The following is an 18604-nucleotide window of genomic DNA, read 5'->3' on the forward strand; positions in this document are numbered from 1 at the left end:
GTGACAGAGCCGGTGACTGACAGAGCCGGTGACAGGGATGCCGGGAAGGTGCCGCAGGGCAGGGCGCGGCGCGATGCCCTTGGGAACGAGCCCTGCAGGGGTGACTTCGGCACCTCTGTCACCCGAACCACCGGCCGGGCCGCCGGAGCTCGTCTCACCGGACCCAGCTCCGGCGGGCTGCGGGGCACGTACTGCGCCGGTGACACCGCGCCGCCCCGCGCCGCCCCGCCCGGCGCGTGACGTGGCGGGTGACGCGGCGCGTGACGCGCGGCGGCGGGCGATGACGCGGGTGGGCGATGGGGCAGGCGCTGTGCGTCTGCTCGCGCGGCACCGTCAGCCTGGGGGGAGCGCGGTACCTGCTGCTGCACCGCCTGGCAGAGGGGTCCGGCACCGGGGCGGCGATCGGGCGCGGAGCGGGGGGCATGCTCGGGCGATGCGGAGGGGCTTGTGCGGCGGGGGAGTGCGCGGTCACGGGCAGAAGGGGTGCTTGGGCGTTGGGGGTGCTCGCGCATGGGGAGTATTGGGGCATGGGGGGGACGTTCAGCACGGAACGGTGCTCGGGCACAGTGGGTGCTTGTGCGTCGGGGCATACTCGGGCGTGGGGAATGTTCGGGCACGAGGGGATGCTTGGGAGTGGAGGTGATGCTCGGGGGGGGGGGGGGGATGATGCTCAGGTACAGGGGATGTTCAGGCTCCGGGGAAGGCTCGAGCATGGGGGAGTGCTCGGGCATGAGGAGTACTTGTGCATGAGGGGATTTTCAGGCATGGGATGATGCTCGGGCATGGGGGGATGCTTGGGCATGGAGTGATGCTCAGGTATAGGGGTGCTCAGGTCTGATGGATTCTTAGGCATGGGAGGTGCTTATGCATGAAAGGAGATACTTGGACATAGGGAGATGCTTTGGCATAGTGGATGCTTTTTGCATGGGGGAATGCTCAGACATGGGGGTGATGGCTCAAGTATAGGGGATGTTCAGGCACAGAGGGATGCTCAGGTATGGGAGTGGTGCTCAGATATAGAGGGGGAATACTTGGGGGGATGTGTGATGCCCAGGTGTGGTGGGGAGATGCTTGAGGACAAGCAATTGAGGCTGGGCACAGGGGCAGTGGTGTGACATCCAGCCCATACCGTGCTTGTCTCCTTGCAGGGGCTTCAGCTATGTGGACCTGGTGGAGGGGCTGCGGGATGGGCGCTTCTATGCCCTGAAGCGCATCCTGTGCCATGACAAGGAGGATCGCCAGGCTGCCCTGCACGAGGTGGAGATGCACGGCCTCTTTGACCACCCCAACATCCTGCGCCTGGTGGCCCACTGCATGGTGGAGAAGGGTGCCAAGCATGAAGCCTGGCTCCTCCTGCCCTATGTGAAGGTGAGGGGGGTTCCTCCAGTTGCCCCCACTCCCTCACTGATGGGAGTGGGAAGCAGTGACAAGCTGCTTGCATTTTCCAGGGGGGAACCCTCTGGAGCGAGGTGGGAGCACTGCGAGAGAAAGGCACCTTCATGCCAGAGCAGAGGATCCTCCTCATCCTCCATGGCATCTGTTGTGGGCTGCAAGCCATCCACAGCAAGGGCTATGCGCACAGGTGGGGCACCAGCAGCCCTGTCTGGGGGGTGGCAGGGGGCCCAGTGGGCAGGCAGTGACCTCCATCCCCACAGGGACCTCAAACCCACCAACGTGCTGCTGGATGAGGATGACCGGCCTGTGCTGATGGACCTGGGCTCCATGAACCAAGCTCGCATCGAGGTCAACAGCTCTCGGGAGGCCATGGCCCTACAAGTGGGTGCTTTGGGACATCACCCTACCATCCTGTCCCTACCCCGAGCCCTTCATCCCTACCCTCATCCTCCTCTCTGCAGGACTGGGCTGCCCAGCGCTGCACCATCTCCTACCGTGCCCCCGAGCTCTTTGCGGTGCCGAGCCAGTGTGTCATAGACGAGCGCACAGATATCTGGGTAAGGATCAGGCCCCTCAGCCCCCAGCCCCTCATTGTGGGGCTGCCCTGATGCCCTGTGCTCCAGTCCCTAGGCTGTGTGCTGTACTGCATGATGTTTGGGGAAGGCCCCTACGACGCTATCTTCCAGAAGGGTGACAGTGTGGCTCTGGCGGTGCAGAACCCCATCACCCTGCCCCCTACAACCAGGTGAGGGGCTGGCGAGGGTGACCGTGCTCCCAGGCAGCCGCCTGTGCTATGCACTGCATGGACACTCCCCTGCCCCATCGTCTTTCCTCCAGGTACTCAGCTGGCTTGCAGCGCCTGCTCTCCTCCATGATGACGGTGAACCCCCAGGAGCGACCCAGTATCGATGAGGTCCTCCACCAGCTGGAGGGGCTGCAGCCAGCACCAGTGGGACAGGACACCACGCAGATCTGAGCCTGGCCCACCCCCCGAGGACGGGGGATAGCAGCTGTCCTCGCCCCTGCTCCCCAGTGGAGCTGTCGCAGAGGGGACAGCAGCACTCGAGGGAGATCTGCTGCTCTCTGCCAGAGGTGTGTTGGATTTGGAGTGTTCTGTGCCCTGAGTGCTGTTACCTGGGCCTTGGTCTGTACCCCAGAACTGTGAAAGTGTGACCTGCTGCTAAACATGGGGCCCTCGCCTGCTGCTGCCCCACACCCCCCTGGGGCTTGCAGAGGAGGATGCTATGGGACCACCCCAGGGAATGGCAGCCGCGGCCCCACAGCTCTGCGCCCAAGGAGGGTCACCCCTGACCAAGGGCAGAGCTGAGGGCCAGGTCCCCACATGGTGCTGGAGCAAGGCAAGGGCACCCAGCACCTGCCCTGCTGCTGCTCTCGGCACCAACGTTGCCTTGTGTTTGGAGTAAAAGATGTTCTTGCAGCGGTGTGGATGGTGTGTCCATGTCTGTGGGGAGGGGATCCCGCCAGGGCCAGGAGGGGAGCAGGGTACACTGGCTGGGTTGAGTGGGCAAGCAGTGCTGGAGGAAAGGTGCAGTGGATGACAGCCCTGATGAGGCTGCGTGGTCAGAGCATTAGCAGTAAGCAGGGAAAGTTAATCCCTGGTCTCAGCACACTCCCAGTTGGAGCTCAACCAGCTCTGGAGCTGGAGCCAGGCGCTGCTGTTCAGAGCCTTCGAGGCTCAGCAGAGCAGAAAGGAGAAGGGGCAGAGCAGCACGTGATGGGGTTCAGCACAGCACAGGCAGGTAGGAGGTGGCAGGGCTACAGGCAGAACTGCACAGCTGCCTGAGGAGAAGGAGGTGGGTGGCCAGGCTGGAGAGCTATGGCAGATTTGGAGGGAGGGGCAGTAGCCCTGCTTCGATGGGAGCAAGCAGAGCCCATGGACAGCACAAACACCCCAGCACTGGGGGCACCCACTAGCCCAATGGGCATTGTGGCTGGAGGAGCTCACAGGGACACGCAGCAGTTTGCCCACAGAGGTAGGATAAAAAAAGAGATGCAGACAAGCAGTTTCACAGGGGGCGTTCCCCTCCTTTAATCCTCTCACCACAACAGAGCAGTAAAGCAGCCGTGGGGTTTGCTGCCGCGCTGGATGCCCTCATGGGCTGTGCCTGTGGCACTGCAGGGCTGAGCTCGGCCTCTGTACTGTGACTACAAGGACAGGGGTGCAGGACTGCCCCTACTGCTTCAACCATTATCCTTCCAGATGAGCCAACCTACCCTTGGACTGCATGTGGGGAGAAGCCACAGCAGCTGCCAGTCTTTTCCTGCTCAGGCTAAATCTGCTCCCCTGAGCTCCAGAACACCACACAGGGCCATATACCATGGGGGCCAGATACCATAGGTCCATATATCACAGAAAGAAGCAGTACCTGCTTCCAGCTGGAGCAGTGAGTGCGGTGGGATGTAAGCCACATCTCCAGGGAGGCAAAGGGCTCTTACTGACACAGGGAGGAAGCCGGAGCTGCAGCAGAGCGCTGGGAGGAAGCACAGCAGCACCAGCAGCAGAGCTGAAGCACTCACCACACACCTGACCTGGCAAGAAACCGACACGGCTCAGGGGGGAAGGGGGAGACACAGAGGCTCTGAAACGGTTTATTGCAAAGGGGCTGTGCAGGGAAGGCGTGGAAGGAGCACGGTCCTTTTCGGCAGGGGCTGCTCTACTCCTCGCCCTCCTCTTCGTCCTCGTAGGAGTCCAGCCCCACCTCCTCGTAATCCTTCTCCAGGGCGGCCATGTCTTCCCGTGCCTCGGAGAACTCCCCTTCCTCCATGCCCTCGCCCACGTACCAGTGCACAAAGGCTCTCTTGGCGTACATCAGGTCGAACTTGTGGTCCAGGCGAGCCCAGGCCTCGGCGATGGCCGTGGTGTTGCTCAGCATGCAGACGGCGCGCTGCACCTTGGCCAGGTCTCCCCCCGGCACCACCGTGGGCGGCTGGTAGTTGATGCCCACCTTGAAGCCCGTGGGGCACCAGTCCACAAACTGGATGCTGCGCTTGGTCTTGATGGTGGCGATGGCGGCGTTGACGTCCTTGGGCACCACGTCCCCGCGGTACAGCAGGCAGCACGCCATGTACTTGCCGTGGCGAGGGTCGCACTTCACCATCTGGTTGGCCGGCTCGAAGCAGGAGTTGGTGATCTCGGCCACCGACAGCTGCTCGTGATAAGCTTTCTCTGCGGAGATGACTGGAGCATAGGTGGCCAGGGGGAAGTGGATGCGAGGGTAGGGCACCAGGTTGGTCTGGAACTCGGTCAGGTCGACATTCAGGGCCCCATCGAAGCGCAGCGAAGCTGTGATGGATGAGACGATCTGGCTGATGAGTCTGTTGAGGTTAGTGTAGGTTGGGCGCTCGATGTCCAGGTTCCTGCGGCAGATGTCATAGATGGCCTCATTGTCCACCATAAAGGCACAGTCCGAGTGCTCCAGGGTGGTGTGTGTGGTGAGGATGGAGTTGTAGGGCTCTACCACAGCGGTGGAAACCTGTGGTGCAGGGTAGATGGAGAACTCCAGCTTGGATTTCTTGCCGTAGTCAACAGAGAGACGCTCCATCAACAGGGAGGTGAATCCGGAGCCGGTGCCACCTCCGAAGCTGTGAAACACAAGGAATCCCTGGAGGCCCGTGCACTGGTCAGCCTGCAGAGAGAGATGCGTGAGATTCCTCCAAGATGGATCTGTTTATGAACATCTATCTTTTCAGTGGTCCTTCGGGACATAATCTCTCCCTGCCACGGGCACCTGCAGATCCCTCCCAGGACACAGTGAGACATGCAGTGGGCTCTGAGTCCCCAGCAGGATGCTGGAGCCCAGCCTGGGGGAACACATCCCACCTCTGCAGTCACTCACCAGCTTGCGGATCCTGTCCAGCACTTGGTCGATGATCTCTTTGCCAATGGTGTAGTGCCCACGGGCGTAGTTGTTGGCAGCATCCTCCTTGCCATTGATCAGCTGCTCTGGGTGGAAGAGCTGGCGGTAGATTCCGGCCCGAACTTCATCTAGGAGAGCAAGGGAGGGTTGAGCCTGGTGGAGACTATTGGTTTGTGCAGGCCACCAAGTAGACCAGTGGGTGTGAATGCCCATCCCTCACCGTGTCTGCCTGCCAAGGACTCACAGGTCAGCAGGTCTACCACAGGCATCGGATTTCTCTGGCAGAGGGTGATTGCTGCCACATCCCTTTGCAGGAGCTCACCTTCTCCCACCCATGGGGAGCTGCAGCAGCCCAACATGAGCTGCCATGCCGGTTGGGCTGGTTTCATTCCATGCACATGAAGCAGGAGAGACTCTCAGCACCACTGCCTCTAGGACACTTTAGGAATAAAAGCTGGTGCACATGTTTGTGGCTTGTCCTGGGGAAAGGAGGGCCCTTGGGTTGAACTCAGTGCAGGATGCTGCTGGCAGACCACAAACACCAGCCACTTGCTACTGGAGTGCCAACTGCCACACTCACCAATGACGGTGGGCTCCAGGTCCACGAAGATGGCCCGTGGGACGTGCTTCCCAGCCCCGGTCTCGCAGAAGAAGGTGGTGAAGGAGTCATCGCCCCCGCCGATGGTTTTGTCGCTGGGCATCTGCCCGTCGGGCTGGATGCCGTGCTCCAGGCAGTACAGCTCCCAGCACGTGTTGCCCATCTGCACGCCAGCCTGGCCCACGTGGACTGAGATGCACTCACGCTGGGGAGGAGGAGGCAGGGTCAGACTCCGGCACAGCTCTGTTCTGCCCACCCAACAAAAGCCTGTGCCCAGTGCTAGTGTACCACAGTAACTTGCATGGCTCCTGCCCTAGCCAGTAGCCCCAGGGAGCACATTTTCCTTTGGGTGACCTCCTGTATATGCCTAAGGGTCCCTACACAGCTGTCATTGCCCTCAGCCATGCACAGGCACCACGCCAACTCAGGAGCTGGCCTTGGCATCCTTCCCACTCAGCCTGCGTCATGGTCCATCAACCCCACGAACTCTGGCCAGAGCTGTCCTCCAGCAGTGGAGGGAGCAGAGCCTGACCAAGCTCCCCATGCCCAGATCCTGCCAAGCTCCCTGGCAGCCTCATCCCCTTCCCCATGCACAGCAGCCCAGGGAGTAGCTGAGCTGCAGGAACATACACAATCCCTCTGCCTGATGCTCCAGAGACAGGTCAGCATTCAGCCTCAACCTCCTGGGTAAGGAAAGGGTCCTGAGGATGCATGAGCAGTGGGGGAGCAGCTGGAGGAGGGCTGTCTGTGAAACCCAGTAGCCTGTGAAGCAGCACAGAGACTCCCCAGGCTATGCAGTCCCAACCCTATGCTGCAAAACCCGAGTGGGCAGAAGTGCCAGGGAGAAAGCTGCAAGCTGGAGAGGTGCCTCCTGCGCTCCCATTCTGCAGGTGCAGGTCTGCTCCACTACCCCAGCATCCCTCCTCTGCTAGCTGTAGCATTTCTGCTTTGCTACTCCCAGCATCCCATCCTCCGTGCTTCTCCGGCCAGGACCCCACGACCCAGCCGGGAGGTCCCAGAGCTCCTCACTCCCGCATTCCCCGGCTGCGGAATGCCCTGAGCCGCGATGGACTCTGAGCCGCGGTCCAGTGCCGGCGGAGGTCAAGGACTCATCCCGCCGGGAGGAGGGTCGGCCCGGGGCAGGGTCCCCGGCAGAGCACGGTCGGTGCCACGGCGGGCGGGGCTCGGCGCTGCGCCTCCTGGTACGGCCCCGTCCCCTTACCAAGCAGCTAAATATAGCCACGGCGACGGGCGAGGGCAGCGGCGATCGACCGGTTTGGCCAATGGCCTCTGCCCGCTCCGTCGCTGCTAGACCCGACGAGCCGGGCCGGGCCGGGCGGGACGGGACCCCCGCGTCCTTCGCTCACCCCTCCCCGCCCGCCCATCGCGGGGGAAGCCCCGCCGAGCGCCCAGCTCCGGCCCTCGGTGCCTGGCTGGTGCCTCCACCCCCGGCAGCTGTCCCCGTCCGTCCGCGGCCACCGCTCCCCACCGGAGGAGAGTCCCCCCCGCTCTATCCCCCGCGCCCCCTGTTCGTCTCCCGCTGCGGGGGTGGTCTTAGGCGCCCCGGCACCGGTGGCGGCCCGGGGGGAGCGGGCAAGAGCGGCGGGGGGGCACGGCTGTCCCCGTGCAGGGGCCGGCGGGGCTGCCCAAGGTCACGGCGCGGAAGGAGGGGGCTGGTGGCGGCGGCCCTGCCGTGCCCGGTGGTCGCGGGGAGGCTACCGGGCGCCCTCTCCGCCGCCGTGCCCGCTGCCCGGCCCGCACTCACCATGCTGAGGCGGGGGGTCCGGGCTCTCCCGGCGGCTCTGTACGGCGGGGTTCGGCGCGGAGCTGCGGCTGCTGCAATCACCTCCGCAGCGCCCTCTTATAGGTGGGAGGGGCTTGTCGCCGTCGCGCCTCTCTTCATTTGGGTATATTTGCATACAGGGCGGGAGTGCTCTCTTCGAGGGCAGCGGGAGCCTGCCTGGGTTCCTCCCGGCTGCGAACGGACTCCGCAGTGTAGGGCCGGGGCTGCTCTCCCTCCTCTACCGGGAGAGACGCGAGGAGCATCCAGCCCAGCTGTGAGCAGGACGACTGGGCTCCAGCTCCCGGGGGTTACAGCCGGTGTGCAGACACCGAGACGGATCTCAGAGCAGGTAGAACAGCCTCTATCCTGCCCTGCCACAAGCTCCCTCGGGATTTAGAGACACCCTGTGATGTCCTCACCTCTAGAGCAGCAGAAAGGAGGAGAAACGTGTTAAGAGATAACACATCATGCTCCGGAGCCCGGGCTGCCCCCAAAACCTTCCTTTGCCATGGGTACTTCAGGAACTTCTGGTCAAGGGCTGCCCTTCTTTCCCGATGGGGCCAGGAAGGCAGTGCCCTACTTCTGAGAGACTGCAGATCAGCCCGGCAAATCAGGGCTGCAGGCTTGCCCAATTGCAATGAAAAGGGTCATCACAGCCTGTTTGCTGTTAATGTCCTGTGACTACTCTGGGAGAAGCAGCTCCGTGGAAGCCCTGGCTAGCACATCCTACCCTACAGGGGCCAGGGCTGATCCCGCTGCTGGGGGTGTGTGGCTCATCAGTGTGGGCTCTGTCATTTGCCACGGCCAGGGTGCAGCAGGGAGAGGGCCCTGTCCAGGCTGCCAAGGCATGGGCTCACATAGCTACCCCTGCCTCAGGGGGAAGGGGGTTCTGCATGCCAGGAAACGCTACTGTGTCCCCCAAAGCAGGACCCAGAGAAGACATGCGGGTCAGCCTTTATAAAGAACACCAATAGGATACAATTCCAACCCCTAAGACTTTACAGAGCAGAGTCAGACCTCTGTGAAGACACAAAGTATCCCTGCCGTGAGATCACTCCTGGAGAAGCAGAGTCTTTCCTTGCCCCACAATCAGGCCTTGGTAAGGAGGGGATCAGAGCAGTGCCTGGTGTGAGGGGCAGCAGCTCCTGCCCTGGCACAGCGGCAGGCACCACTCAGTCGGACCCAGCCCTTCTGTCACGGTGCCAGCAGCCTTGCGCAGTGGCACCAGCGCCTGGCTGTGCTCCAGATGTCGGTGTGGCCCAGGGCTGGCTCACACTTTCCCCTCCAGCTGCCTCGAGTGCATGCCGGGAGGAGGAGGGCAGGGGAGGACAGCCCTGTGGGTCAATATAGCCAGAGCATTAGAGGTAAGCAGGGAAAATTAATCTCTGGACCCAGTGTGCCAGATAACAGAAATCTCCAGTCTGCAGCAGAGCCAGGAGCTGATGTTCAGCCTTCTCACCACCAGCAGGGTAAGGAGAAAGGTAGAGGGCTCAGCACGGTGACACTGAGGAACAGGAGCTGGGGTAGGAAGAGTGTGGCCATGTGGCCAAGGGGCATGACAGAGCACCAGCAAAGCTAGGCAGGAAGCAGGCAGAGGTGTTCCCAGACAAGGCTCCATGCCTGAGACGTCACACCATCAGCAGCACACCAGATCCCTTTGATGGACATGGCACTGCTGCAGAGCGTGCTGTGTGTCAGGGCCATATCCCCCTGGTTGAAAGCTCTTACCAACACAAGGAGGAAGCCGGAGCTGCAGCAGAGCGCTGGGAGGAAGCACAGCAGCACCAGCAGCAGAGCTGAAGCACTCACCACACACCTGACCTGGCAAGAAACCGACACGGCTCAGGGGGGAAGGGGGAGACACAAAGGCTCTGAAACGGTTTATTGCAAAGGGGCTGTGCAGGGAACGCGTGGAAGGAGCACGGTCCTTTTCGGCAGGGGCTGCTCTACTCCTCGCCCTCCTCTTCGTCCTCGTAGGAGTCCAGCCCCACCTCCTCGTAATCCTTCTCCAGGGCGGCCATGTCTTCCCGTGCCTCGGAGAACTCCCCTTCCTCCATGCCCTCGCCCACGTACCAGTGCACAAAGGCTCTCTTGGCGTACATCAGGTCGAACTTGTGGTCCAGGCGAGCCCAGGCCTCGGCGATGGCCGTGGTGTTGCTCAGCATGCAGACGGCGCGCTGCACCTTGGCCAGGTCTCCCCCCGGCACCACCGTGGGCGGCTGGTAGTTGATGCCCACCTTGAAGCCCGTGGGGCACCAGTCCACAAACTGGATGCTGCGCTTGGTCTTGATGGTGGCGATGGCGGCGTTGACGTCCTTGGGCACCACGTCCCCGCGGTACAGCAGGCAGCACGCCATGTACTTGCCGTGGCGAGGGTCGCACTTCACCATCTGGTTGGCCGGCTCGAAGCAGGAGTTGGTGATCTCGGCCACCGACAGCTGCTCGTGATAAGCTCTCTCAGCTGAAACCACAGGAGCATAGGTGGCCAGGGGGAAGTGGATGCGAGGGTAGGGCACCAGGTTTGTCTGGAACTCGGTCAGGTCAACATTCAGGGCCCCATCAAAGCGCAGCGAAGCTGTGATGGATGAGACCACCTGGCTGATGAGTCTATTGAGGTTGGTGTAGGTTGGGCGCTCGATGTCCAGGTTCCTGCGGCAGATATCATAGATGGCCTCATTGTCCACCATGAAAGCACAGTCTGAATGCTCCAATGTACTGTGTGTGGTGAGGATGGAGTTGTAGGGCTCTACCACAGCGGTGGAAACTTGTGGTGCAGGGTAGATGGAGAACTCCAGCTTGGATTTCTTGCCGTAGTCAACAGAGAGACGCTCCATCAACAGGGAGGTGAATCCAGAGCCGGTGCCACCTCCAAAACTACGAAACACAAGGAATCCCTGGAGGCCTGTGCACTGGTCAGCCTGCAGAGAGACACCAAGTAAGATTCCTCCATGTGTTGGCTTTGATGGAGGGAAGTTTTGAAACTGTCAAACCTACTTGGGCAGCCACAGATCCCTCCCAAGGCATAGCAGGGCTTGCCCCATGCTCCCATCCCCAGCAGGATGCTGGAGCCCAGCCCGGGGGAACACATCCCACCTCTGCAGTCACTCACCAGCTTGCGGATCCTGTCCAGCACTTGGTCGATGATCTCTTTGCCAATGGTGTAGTGCCCACGGGCATAGTTGTTGGCAGCATCCTCCTTGCCGGTGATCATCTGTTCAGGGTGGAAGAGCTGGCGGTAGACTCCTCCCCGAACCTCGTCTAGGAGAGGTGATCACAGTGTTAAGAGATTTTCTTATTGACCCTTGGGAAAGGTGACCAGAGCCACCCCAGAGACTGTCCCACAGTAGGTTGTTCCCAGAGGCAGTGCCCACTGTCACCAGTCATGTGCCACCCACCCCGGGCTGTGCCAACTGCCACACTCACCAATGACGGTGGGCTCCAGGTCCACGAAGATGGCCCGTGGGACGTGCTTCCCAGCCCCGGTCTCGCAGAAGAAGGTGGTGAAGGAGTCGTCGCCCCCGCCGATGGTTTTGTCGCTGGGCATCTGCCCGTCGGGCTGGATGCCGTGCTCCAGGCAGTACAGCTCCCAGCATGTGTTGCCCATCTGCACGCCAGCCTGGCCCACGTGGACTGAGATGCACTCACGCTGGGGAGGAGGAGGCAGGGTCAGATCCCAGCCAGGACCATCAATGCCATGGCTCAGGTGGCACGCAGCCCAGGCTCCTGTCAGCTTGGGCAAGACACGCCGCCTTGTAGCCTTGGGTGCCTTGTGTCCATCCCAGCCTGCTGCCCTCTCCAGAACCTGGTGCTATGCCTCCCAACCTCAGCAGCCCATGGAGATGGAGGACCACCTGCTGCCATCTGAGACACGAGGTCAGCATGTTCTCTGTACCGTTCCCAACTCACAGCCTTGGGAGGCACCCAGTGAGTATCATCATTGCCCAAACTCCCACCTGGCTTAAGGGCTGGGACCCCCTGCATCTGGCACAGCTCCTGTTGCTATTCCAACGACAGAGCTGAGACAAGAGAGCATCACCTGGGTGCTGAGAGCTGAGGAGGTGGTGGCACTGAGGATGGGTGCCAGGCAAGCGGGAGGGTCTGCAGCAGTAAATGGTTGCCAAGCTCTGAGGCTTGGCTTCCCTAAATTAGCTCTAGAGGAGGAGGAAGCATTAGATGCACTTTGTAACGGAACTGAAGGGCTGATGTAGCAGGATCCCTTAGCTCAGGGCTTCCAGGGCAGTCCCAGGTCCCTCAGAGGAAGCCTGGCTGAGGTGGGCTCTGCAGCTTTGATCTGTCCAGGTGAGTCACCTCAGAGCCTGCAGCCGTTCTGACAGGAACCAAAATATTCAGCACCTCAGCCCTGCTGTTACCAAGGACTTGAGTGCGTCATCAGGCACAACTGAGGCAGAAGAGCATCCAAACCAAACCGGATTTCCAGAGCCATGGGTGCCCCGCTGTGAGTCAGCTGGCAGGAAGCTGCTGGGACCAGCCATTTTGCTCTCAGGAGCACAGCAGTCTGAGGAAGTTGCATGGGTTACAGCATGTCCTGGCTCTCTGCATCGAGGGTGCTTTCAGTGCTGCATTTCAGAGGCAGCAGTGACAGTGATGGGTGATAGAAAAATGAGCCCTTGATACCCAGGGTGAGAAGCAGGAGTCCTTCTCCTCACCCTTCCCAAAGCTGAGGTGCGAGGAGCAGCAAAGTGACACCCCACTTATTGCTCCCAGCAGGACTATAAAGGTCTTTTAAAACAAAGAGTCCTGAGGATGCTCCAGGATCCTCAGCAGAAGTGCACAGCAAACACTTGACATAGCTGCAAGCACCTCTGGATGACCACAAGAAAGAAAAGACTCATCCCTGGCCAGGGACCTTGAGAATCAGAGCAAGGGCCAGAGGGTTATGCTGGTCACTATATCTCATCCCATCAACGTGCAGCAGCCAGGACTGACTCTGTGGGAAGCAGCAGTGCTGGTCACCAGCCAGCAGGCTCTGCCCTCTTCACAGCAAGGGCTGGCTCAGGACGCCAGGCACCTTGGGGCTGGGATGCTCTCCAGAGCAGCGGGAGCTGAAGAGCCAGAGCTTGCGGCACGACCGTGGTGGCAGGGCAGCCCAGAGGCTCCCCCACAGTGATGCCCACCCCTGGGTTAGCCCCTGGCACCCGAGGGTGATGCCGCAGCTTGCTCCCGGGGACCAGCTGTGGGTCTGCAGTGAGGGCGGCTGGCAGACTGGGCACACTCCTCCCAGCTGGAGATAGGGGGAACCGTGGCTATGAGAGGGAGGAGAGGTGAGAGGGCCGGCCCAAACAGCAGCCCCTGCACACGGCGAGCTTGGCTGGTGACCTCCGTGCCTCGGGCACGTCAAACGAGAGCAAGAGGACGCTCTGAGGAGAGAGGCTGCTGGGTGCCGGGCCGGGGAGAGGCTCAGAAGAGGCAGAGACAGGGCAGGCAGGGCGGGTACCCCCCGCGGTAGCCGCTCTCGGGGACCTCTCCCGCCCCGTACAACTATGGGGTCGCAGCCCGATCCGGGGAGGGCCCCGCCCGGGAGCACCGGCGGGACCGGAGGGAGGGGGCAGCCCGGGGCCGGCACTCACCATGATGCCGATGCCACTGCCGCCGACCTGCGCGTCCCCGGGCCGCCGCAGCTCCGCACGGCCGGGACGGCCCCGCCGCAGCAGCCTTATAGCGGGGGCGGCACCGGCGCTGCGGGGCGGGCCGCTCCGCCCCAGGCCGGCCCGGGCGCTGCCATAGCTTTGCGTACATTGCGCGTATTTGCATCCATGTCCGTAGGTGCGGCTGCGCTGCCCGGCGGGGCCGGCGAGCGGTAGCATCCCCCGGCTCCCCTCCGCCCAGCCCCCGGCCTCGCAGGGGCACAGGAGACGCGAGCGTCCCCTCGAGGGAAAGACCAAAAGCGTTGGTGTTGCCACGCTTGCTCTGGCAGAGGGGCTTCCGCTGAGGGGCAGAGATGGCACCTTCTCACTGGGTGTCCTCTTGGCGTGAGGCACCATCCAGGCATCAACCAGCACAAGTTTCCGGGAGCTCAGGAAGGAAAATCAGCAAAGAACCTGGCTCGAGGCTGGGCTCCTGCAGAGTGGAGGTGCTGATGAGATCCCTGGGCGAGCACAGAGTTGAGTCTCTGCCAGCCACGCCAGGACCCCGAGGAACACCCAGGAGACTTCCTAGCGAAAAGATAGGCAGAATAAATACTTCGGAGACAAGCAGAAGCTTTCTTGACCTCTTTGACACCAGTGAGAAAAAAATACCCCAAACGGGAAAACTCTGTTCGTTTCTTTGCAAGTGTCTCAAGGACAGCTGTGTTCTGGGGCTGCGGCTGGAAGTCCCGCCTGCTGATAGGCTCCTCCTCCAGCCTGGCTCTGCTTTAGCTCCGTGGTTTCGATCTGATTTCACAAAGCTTTATTAAATGATCGGGGAGGGAGGGGAAGAGCTTGGAGCACCTCGAAGCAGGTGTCTTTGCGGTGACTTCACTCCTGGCTGGCTTTGCTACAATGAATAATGTGCCCATTCTTTCCTTCCCCTCTGAAATGCTCACAGTGCGCATTGCCGTCCAGAATCAGCCCTGCCTCTGCCCCAGCCCTCTGCCTTAACGAATTTTCACTGAAAGGCACTGTCATCTCTCAGCTCACTCTGAAAGTTAAAAGCTGGACCTAAATTATCCGCCCACAATGGCCTTTCTTTGTGCCTGAGTCACCTGGAAAGTGTCCGAAAGCAGCTGTACTGCTGTGAAGCCTGTGCCCTTGTCTAAGCAACATATTTTTGAGACCTGCAGAAATGGTGGCAGAGCCAAACGATTCGAGTGGGTTTAATCAAGCTGGTGGGAAAAGTTTTTATTTCCACAGAGATGCCTCACTTTGTGAGTGCTGCTGAACCCGGACAGGATACTGTGGTGACTAGATAACTCTGGAAAATGCCTAAACTCCTCCCCGTGGTATAAATGTCCTTTGAGTGACCTCAGAGATCACTAGATAACAGAGTCCATGCTGATGCAGACAGTCCATGAGGGTGACAGAGTAATTGGTAGCACTGAGGCATCAAAATTTGAGCCCCAGAAGTCAATTGGTGTGAAAAAGAGCGATGGGATCATCTTTCCCCATGAAAATCATTGCCAAGGCGCTTGCTGAAATGCACGCTGGATGCCAAGGCTTCGTTTCTGACTGAGTGTCTCCTAGCACCCTCCTTACTTTCACAGTGCCAATTAATTTTGGGGCATTTATAGCCTGGATGCTTTGCATCAGTGGTTGGAAGCGTGAGCATTGGAGCTAGGCAGTGAGCACCATTTCAGTCTCATGTGGTTCATCCAGCTTTGGGAGGTTTGTATTACAATCTGATGGCACCTCGGGGTGTAAAATTATGTGATGCTTCTCCAACAAATATCTGGATCTGTTTGTATACTATTCTGGTAGAGAGCCGAGGGAGAAATGCCCCCGATTTGTCATGGCTGCAAATGCATGCTCACAGTGAAAATACCCCTCAGATGCCAGCAGCGACTGACAAGAGAGCCGTGAGTCACCCGGAGCTACGTGTCTCCATGTACTTCTGATCTGAAAAGCCCAAACAGATGTCTAAGCTGTTTTGAAATGCCTAAGAACAGCTGGCTAAATCCAGGCAGCAGCAATCGGCTGCATCTCATCAGTGCCTAACTGCTCAGCAGCCTGCCAGATGCTGGGAGCAGCAGCCTGCAAGCACATGGCGAAGGAGGAGCAAACCCTGCCTGGAGGATTCATCCTGAGGTGACCCTTCCCACAGAGACCTTATCCACATCTCTATGAAGACCCTGCAAATGTTTTCAGACCACTTCAGAAATCACGAGGCTGCAAGAATCACTTGGGAAACATTTTCATGATCACTCAGAACAAAGTTGGACACTGCACCAGTACTCAAAGGGGTACAAAAAGCAAGCAAAGCAAATTTTGTGTCAGAATTCAACCATCTCTTGACAGAAGAATGGGAAAGACATTGGTTGAAGATACCTCAGAGGCAGAGCCCTGCATGCTGCAGGGGAAACCCCTGCTTGCTGCTGTCCACGGGCCCCAGATCATCAGCCAGCTCTCGATCAGGTACCTGCTGGCACAGGAATCATCCTCAGCAGAGCTTGCACACAGCAAAGCCTTTCTTCTTCAAATAGCTGTCTTCCAAAGGTATTTGAAAGCCTGCCACACCTAAAAACAGGCAGAACACAAACTGGGGAGGAGATGGCCCATTCAGAGTCCCACCTGGCACATGCCATCCACACCTATTCACCACTCCCTTCGCCATGGAAAGCCCAAACTGTTGTTCCCACTCCACCCAGGCTGTTCCAGGCAGAGCAAACAGTGTCATGGGGCAATTTGGGGACACAACTGTCTTGGGAAGGTAGAAGAGATCAGAGCTGTGCTGTGGGTTCAGGGAGGAAGCCCAGTGCCCTCCACTTTAAGCCTAGCTTGAGAGGGGTACAAGACAAGCAGTAGATGATGAGGGGTGCTTCAGGAGCAGGACTCTAGGCTGTGTCTTTAACTTCAGCCTGGAGCTTCCTAAGAGGTTGCATCTGTGCCTGCCCTGCTTACCCCTCACTCCATCCTTGCACAGTTGCACTGCCCATAATCCTCTTAGCAGCACAGCTCAGCAGGGAGGTGGAGGAGCGGGGATGTGCTTCCAGCCCATCAGTGCCCTGTGCAGTGTGCTCTCCAGCAGCAGCACCCTGAGCCCAGGAGCAACCAGGCAGAAGGGAGCTCCTTCAGCTGGCAGAACCCCTTATGGCCGAGCACTGCCTCCTGCTTGGCAGAGGCAGCAAACCCAGCTACTGGGCTGGTTAAGCCCAGAGATGCAGCGGTGCTCTTCTGTGGGGTGAGATGGGATGACAGCCTTCCCACAGCAGAAAGGCTGCCTTAACACAGGGCAGACAACACTGGCTAGTGAAACTAATGAGTCAGTTGAAAGCGCGGGGCTTGACTGCATCTTACAGATGTTGTGACTTCAAGCAGGTGCCTCGTGACACTAACTGCTCCAGCAGTATCCCAGTGAGCCATTGCACAGGGTCCCTAAAGCAAAGCTCGTTCCTGGTGACAGCCTAGCATTGTGTGTCTGATTAGTGCTGCAGTTCCAGCATGATAGCATTTGGGACATACTTTTCCACTCTGAAATGTTCTAGCACAGCATGGAGATGGGCAGAAAATTCTCCCTTTGGCATTCCTTAAGATATGCATGCCTTGCAAATGTGAGAAAGAGACCTCTGAGCACCTCATCCTTTATCTGGGGTAGATGGAGATCATCTAGAGATGAGAAACTAGGGTGACTGGAAGGCTAGAACTGGGAGCTACAATGAAAGGCTGAAAGAATGGAGTCTATCTCCCAAGACCAAGAAGACACTCAACAAAGTCCTTAATATATATTTAAGGCAGATACATATAGGAAGAGGATTAACTCTTTTGCATTCTCAGGGCAAAGAACATGCAAGTTTAAGGCAAGTTTAAGGCTTGCTGACAGTAAGGGCATCAAAGCATGATTGTCTCAGGGCCAAGGGATCTTCATCAGTGGACATCTGGCAATGTGGCATTTACTCCTGAAGACTCGTGGGGATGCAGAGCATGGTAGTGATCTGACAGAAGTTCTCTCTGTTGGAGCTGAGCAACAACAGAGTAATTGCTGGTTCAGATAAAATGAATTGTGCAACGCCTGCTGCATTGCCTGGAGCATGAGCCCTGTTACAGGAACAATAAAGCTAATTCCAGATCTCCCTACAGTCCTAAGCCCTGAATCATGGGGCAGTGGCAAGTGTAGGGAGGCACTCCCAGGGACACAGGCAGCCCCAACCTGCAAAGCTAACCTGCAGACGAGCTGGGACTAGCTCTTTTTCAGAGGCAGCAGCCCTGGGTGAGCTGCCTCCCTGGCTCAGAGTCAGCTTCCCTGGCTGCCAGTGTCACCCGCCTTTCTCCACGTCCTGGGAAAGGCAGCTACACACCCACAGGAGGAAAACGAAACGGCAGCTGTCTAATTACAGTGACTTCATGTCAGGGCTCTGAGCATGCCTGGTGTGAACAAGCTGCCTCCAGGCAGGTGATGCAGGGGCTGAGCCTGCTGAGGTATCCCCATGCTTGCAGTGAATGCTGGTGAGCAGTGCTGGTGGGCTGTCTGGAGGGGCCAGCATTACCTTTCCTCTCTCCAGCAGCTCTTGGAGCTTTGGTGGTGCAAGCAGTGGAGGAATAGCTGGCAGCAGAAGTGCAATGAATTCTGTGCAGCTGGGTGATGATAGGAGCTCCTGGAGAGACATGGGTTACAGGCAGGCTAGAGGGGCTCTGCTCGCCCTAGGCAGGAGCAGAGGCATGGTGAGAAGTCAGTGTCCATCTCTTGGGCTTTAGGCCTTCCTGTCTTACGAGTTCTCAGGAATTGCAGCAAAGCTGTGGTCAGCTCTGTTGCAATACCCATGCAGCACACTTGTGTGAGCTGGCAGCTATGGGGCCAGAGGCAGCAATTGCTTTCCCCTACTCCCAGCAGTGCGCACCTCGTCTGTGGGACTGTGGCTGAGTCTCCAGCTCCTGGATAGCAGAGAAGACACAGCAGATTCACACTGGACAGCTCTGCAGGTGCTCCCAATCCCTTGAGGTACATAACCTCTGCCCAGTGGGCAAGTCCAGCCTCCTTTGGGAAAGCAAACAATTCCTGGCACAGGAGCATCTTGCCAACAGCTCTTCTTTGCCCTGGCTTTTGAAGAGCAGCTGAGCCACCAATGGCTGGACAGGTGTGTGCAAGAAGGGTTTTTGCATGTGGAAGGGGGCTGCATATAACACAGACAGCTCGCAAGCTCAAGGGCATGCTGAGAGCAGAGCTGGGCCTGGAGTAACTAGCCCAGTCTTGGGAATTGCTGTAGAATCATTGAAAGTGGAAAGAAGGTGCTGGTGACCAGCCAAGTGCTGGTGGATGGCAGAGGGAAATGGTTAACGAGATCAAAGATGTATTTAATAA

At 59.1% G+C, this 18604-nt stretch overlaps 3 protein-coding genes across 3 annotated transcripts; 1 reads left to right on the forward strand and 2 right to left on the reverse strand.

The window, feature by feature from the left end:
* The first annotated feature begins 296 nt into the window (after positions 1–296).
* On the forward strand, positions 297–2833 carry STK16 (serine/threonine kinase 16). Its single transcript, XM_062004464.1, has 7 exons — positions 297–382; positions 1149–1368; positions 1449–1582; positions 1656–1776; positions 1857–1952; positions 2019–2140; positions 2233–2833. Exons 1-7 carry the CDS (start codon positions 297–299, stop codon positions 2369–2371), a joined length of 918 nt encoding a protein of 305 aa, XP_061860448.1. The 3' UTR covers positions 2372–2833.
* A 1097-nt stretch (positions 2834–3930) lies between these two features.
* LOC104561203 (tubulin alpha-5 chain) lies at positions 3931–7715 on the reverse strand. Its single transcript, XM_062004463.1, has 4 exons — positions 7637–7715; positions 5854–6076; positions 5253–5401; positions 3931–5042 (listed from the first exon to the last, which is right to left on the reverse strand). Exons 1-4 carry the CDS (start codon positions 7637–7639, stop codon positions 4071–4073), a joined length of 1347 nt encoding a protein of 448 aa, XP_061860447.1. The 5' UTR covers positions 7640–7715; the 3' UTR covers positions 3931–4070.
* A 1790-nt stretch (positions 7716–9505) lies between these two features.
* On the reverse strand, positions 9506–13291 carry LOC104552473 (tubulin alpha-5 chain). Its single transcript, XM_062004966.1, has 4 exons — positions 13243–13291; positions 11078–11300; positions 10764–10912; positions 9506–10572 (listed from the first exon to the last, which is right to left on the reverse strand). The coding sequence occupies exons 1-4, from the start codon at positions 13243–13245 to the stop codon at positions 9601–9603; spliced, it is 1347 nt and encodes a 448-aa protein (XP_061860950.1). The 5' UTR covers positions 13246–13291; the 3' UTR covers positions 9506–9600.
* Positions 13292–18604: the final 5313 nt, after the last annotated feature.

This window comes from Colius striatus, chromosome 11 (genome assembly GCF_028858725.1).
Source record: "Colius striatus isolate bColStr4 chromosome 11, bColStr4.1.hap1, whole genome shotgun sequence".
In the NCBI taxonomy this organism is placed as follows: Eukaryota; Metazoa; Chordata; class Aves; order Coliiformes; family Coliidae; genus Colius; species Colius striatus.

Excerpts from the sequence above, each read along its gene's own strand:
- LOC104561203 (XM_062004463.1), bottom strand. Across the intron at positions 5,402-5,853 it reads CCTGGAGCCCACCGTCATTG|ATGAAGTTCGGGCCGGAATC; the intron begins GTGAGTGTGGCA and ends TTGCTCTCCTAG. Across the intron at positions 5,043-5,252 it reads TGGACAGGATCCGCAAGCTG|GCTGACCAGTGCACGGGCCT; the intron begins GTGAGTGACTGC and ends CTCTCTCTGCAG.
- STK16 (XM_062004464.1), top strand. The coding sequence starts at position 297 with ATGGGGCAGGCGCTGTGCGTCTGCTCGCGCGGCACCGTCAGCCTGGGG. Across the intron at positions 1,583-1,655 it reads AGCAAGGGCTATGCGCACAG|GGACCTCAAACCCACCAACG; the intron begins GTGGGGCACCAG and ends CCATCCCCACAG. Across the intron at positions 1,953-2,018 it reads ACGAGCGCACAGATATCTGG|TCCCTAGGCTGTGTGCTGTA; the intron begins GTAAGGATCAGG and ends CCTGTGCTCCAG.
- LOC104552473 (XM_062004966.1), bottom strand. Across the intron at positions 10,913-11,077 it reads CCTGGAGCCCACCGTCATTG|ACGAGGTTCGGGGAGGAGTC; the intron begins GTGAGTGTGGCA and ends CACCTCTCCTAG. Across the intron at positions 10,573-10,763 it reads TGGACAGGATCCGCAAGCTG|GCTGACCAGTGCACAGGCCT; the intron begins GTGAGTGACTGC and ends GTCTCTCTGCAG.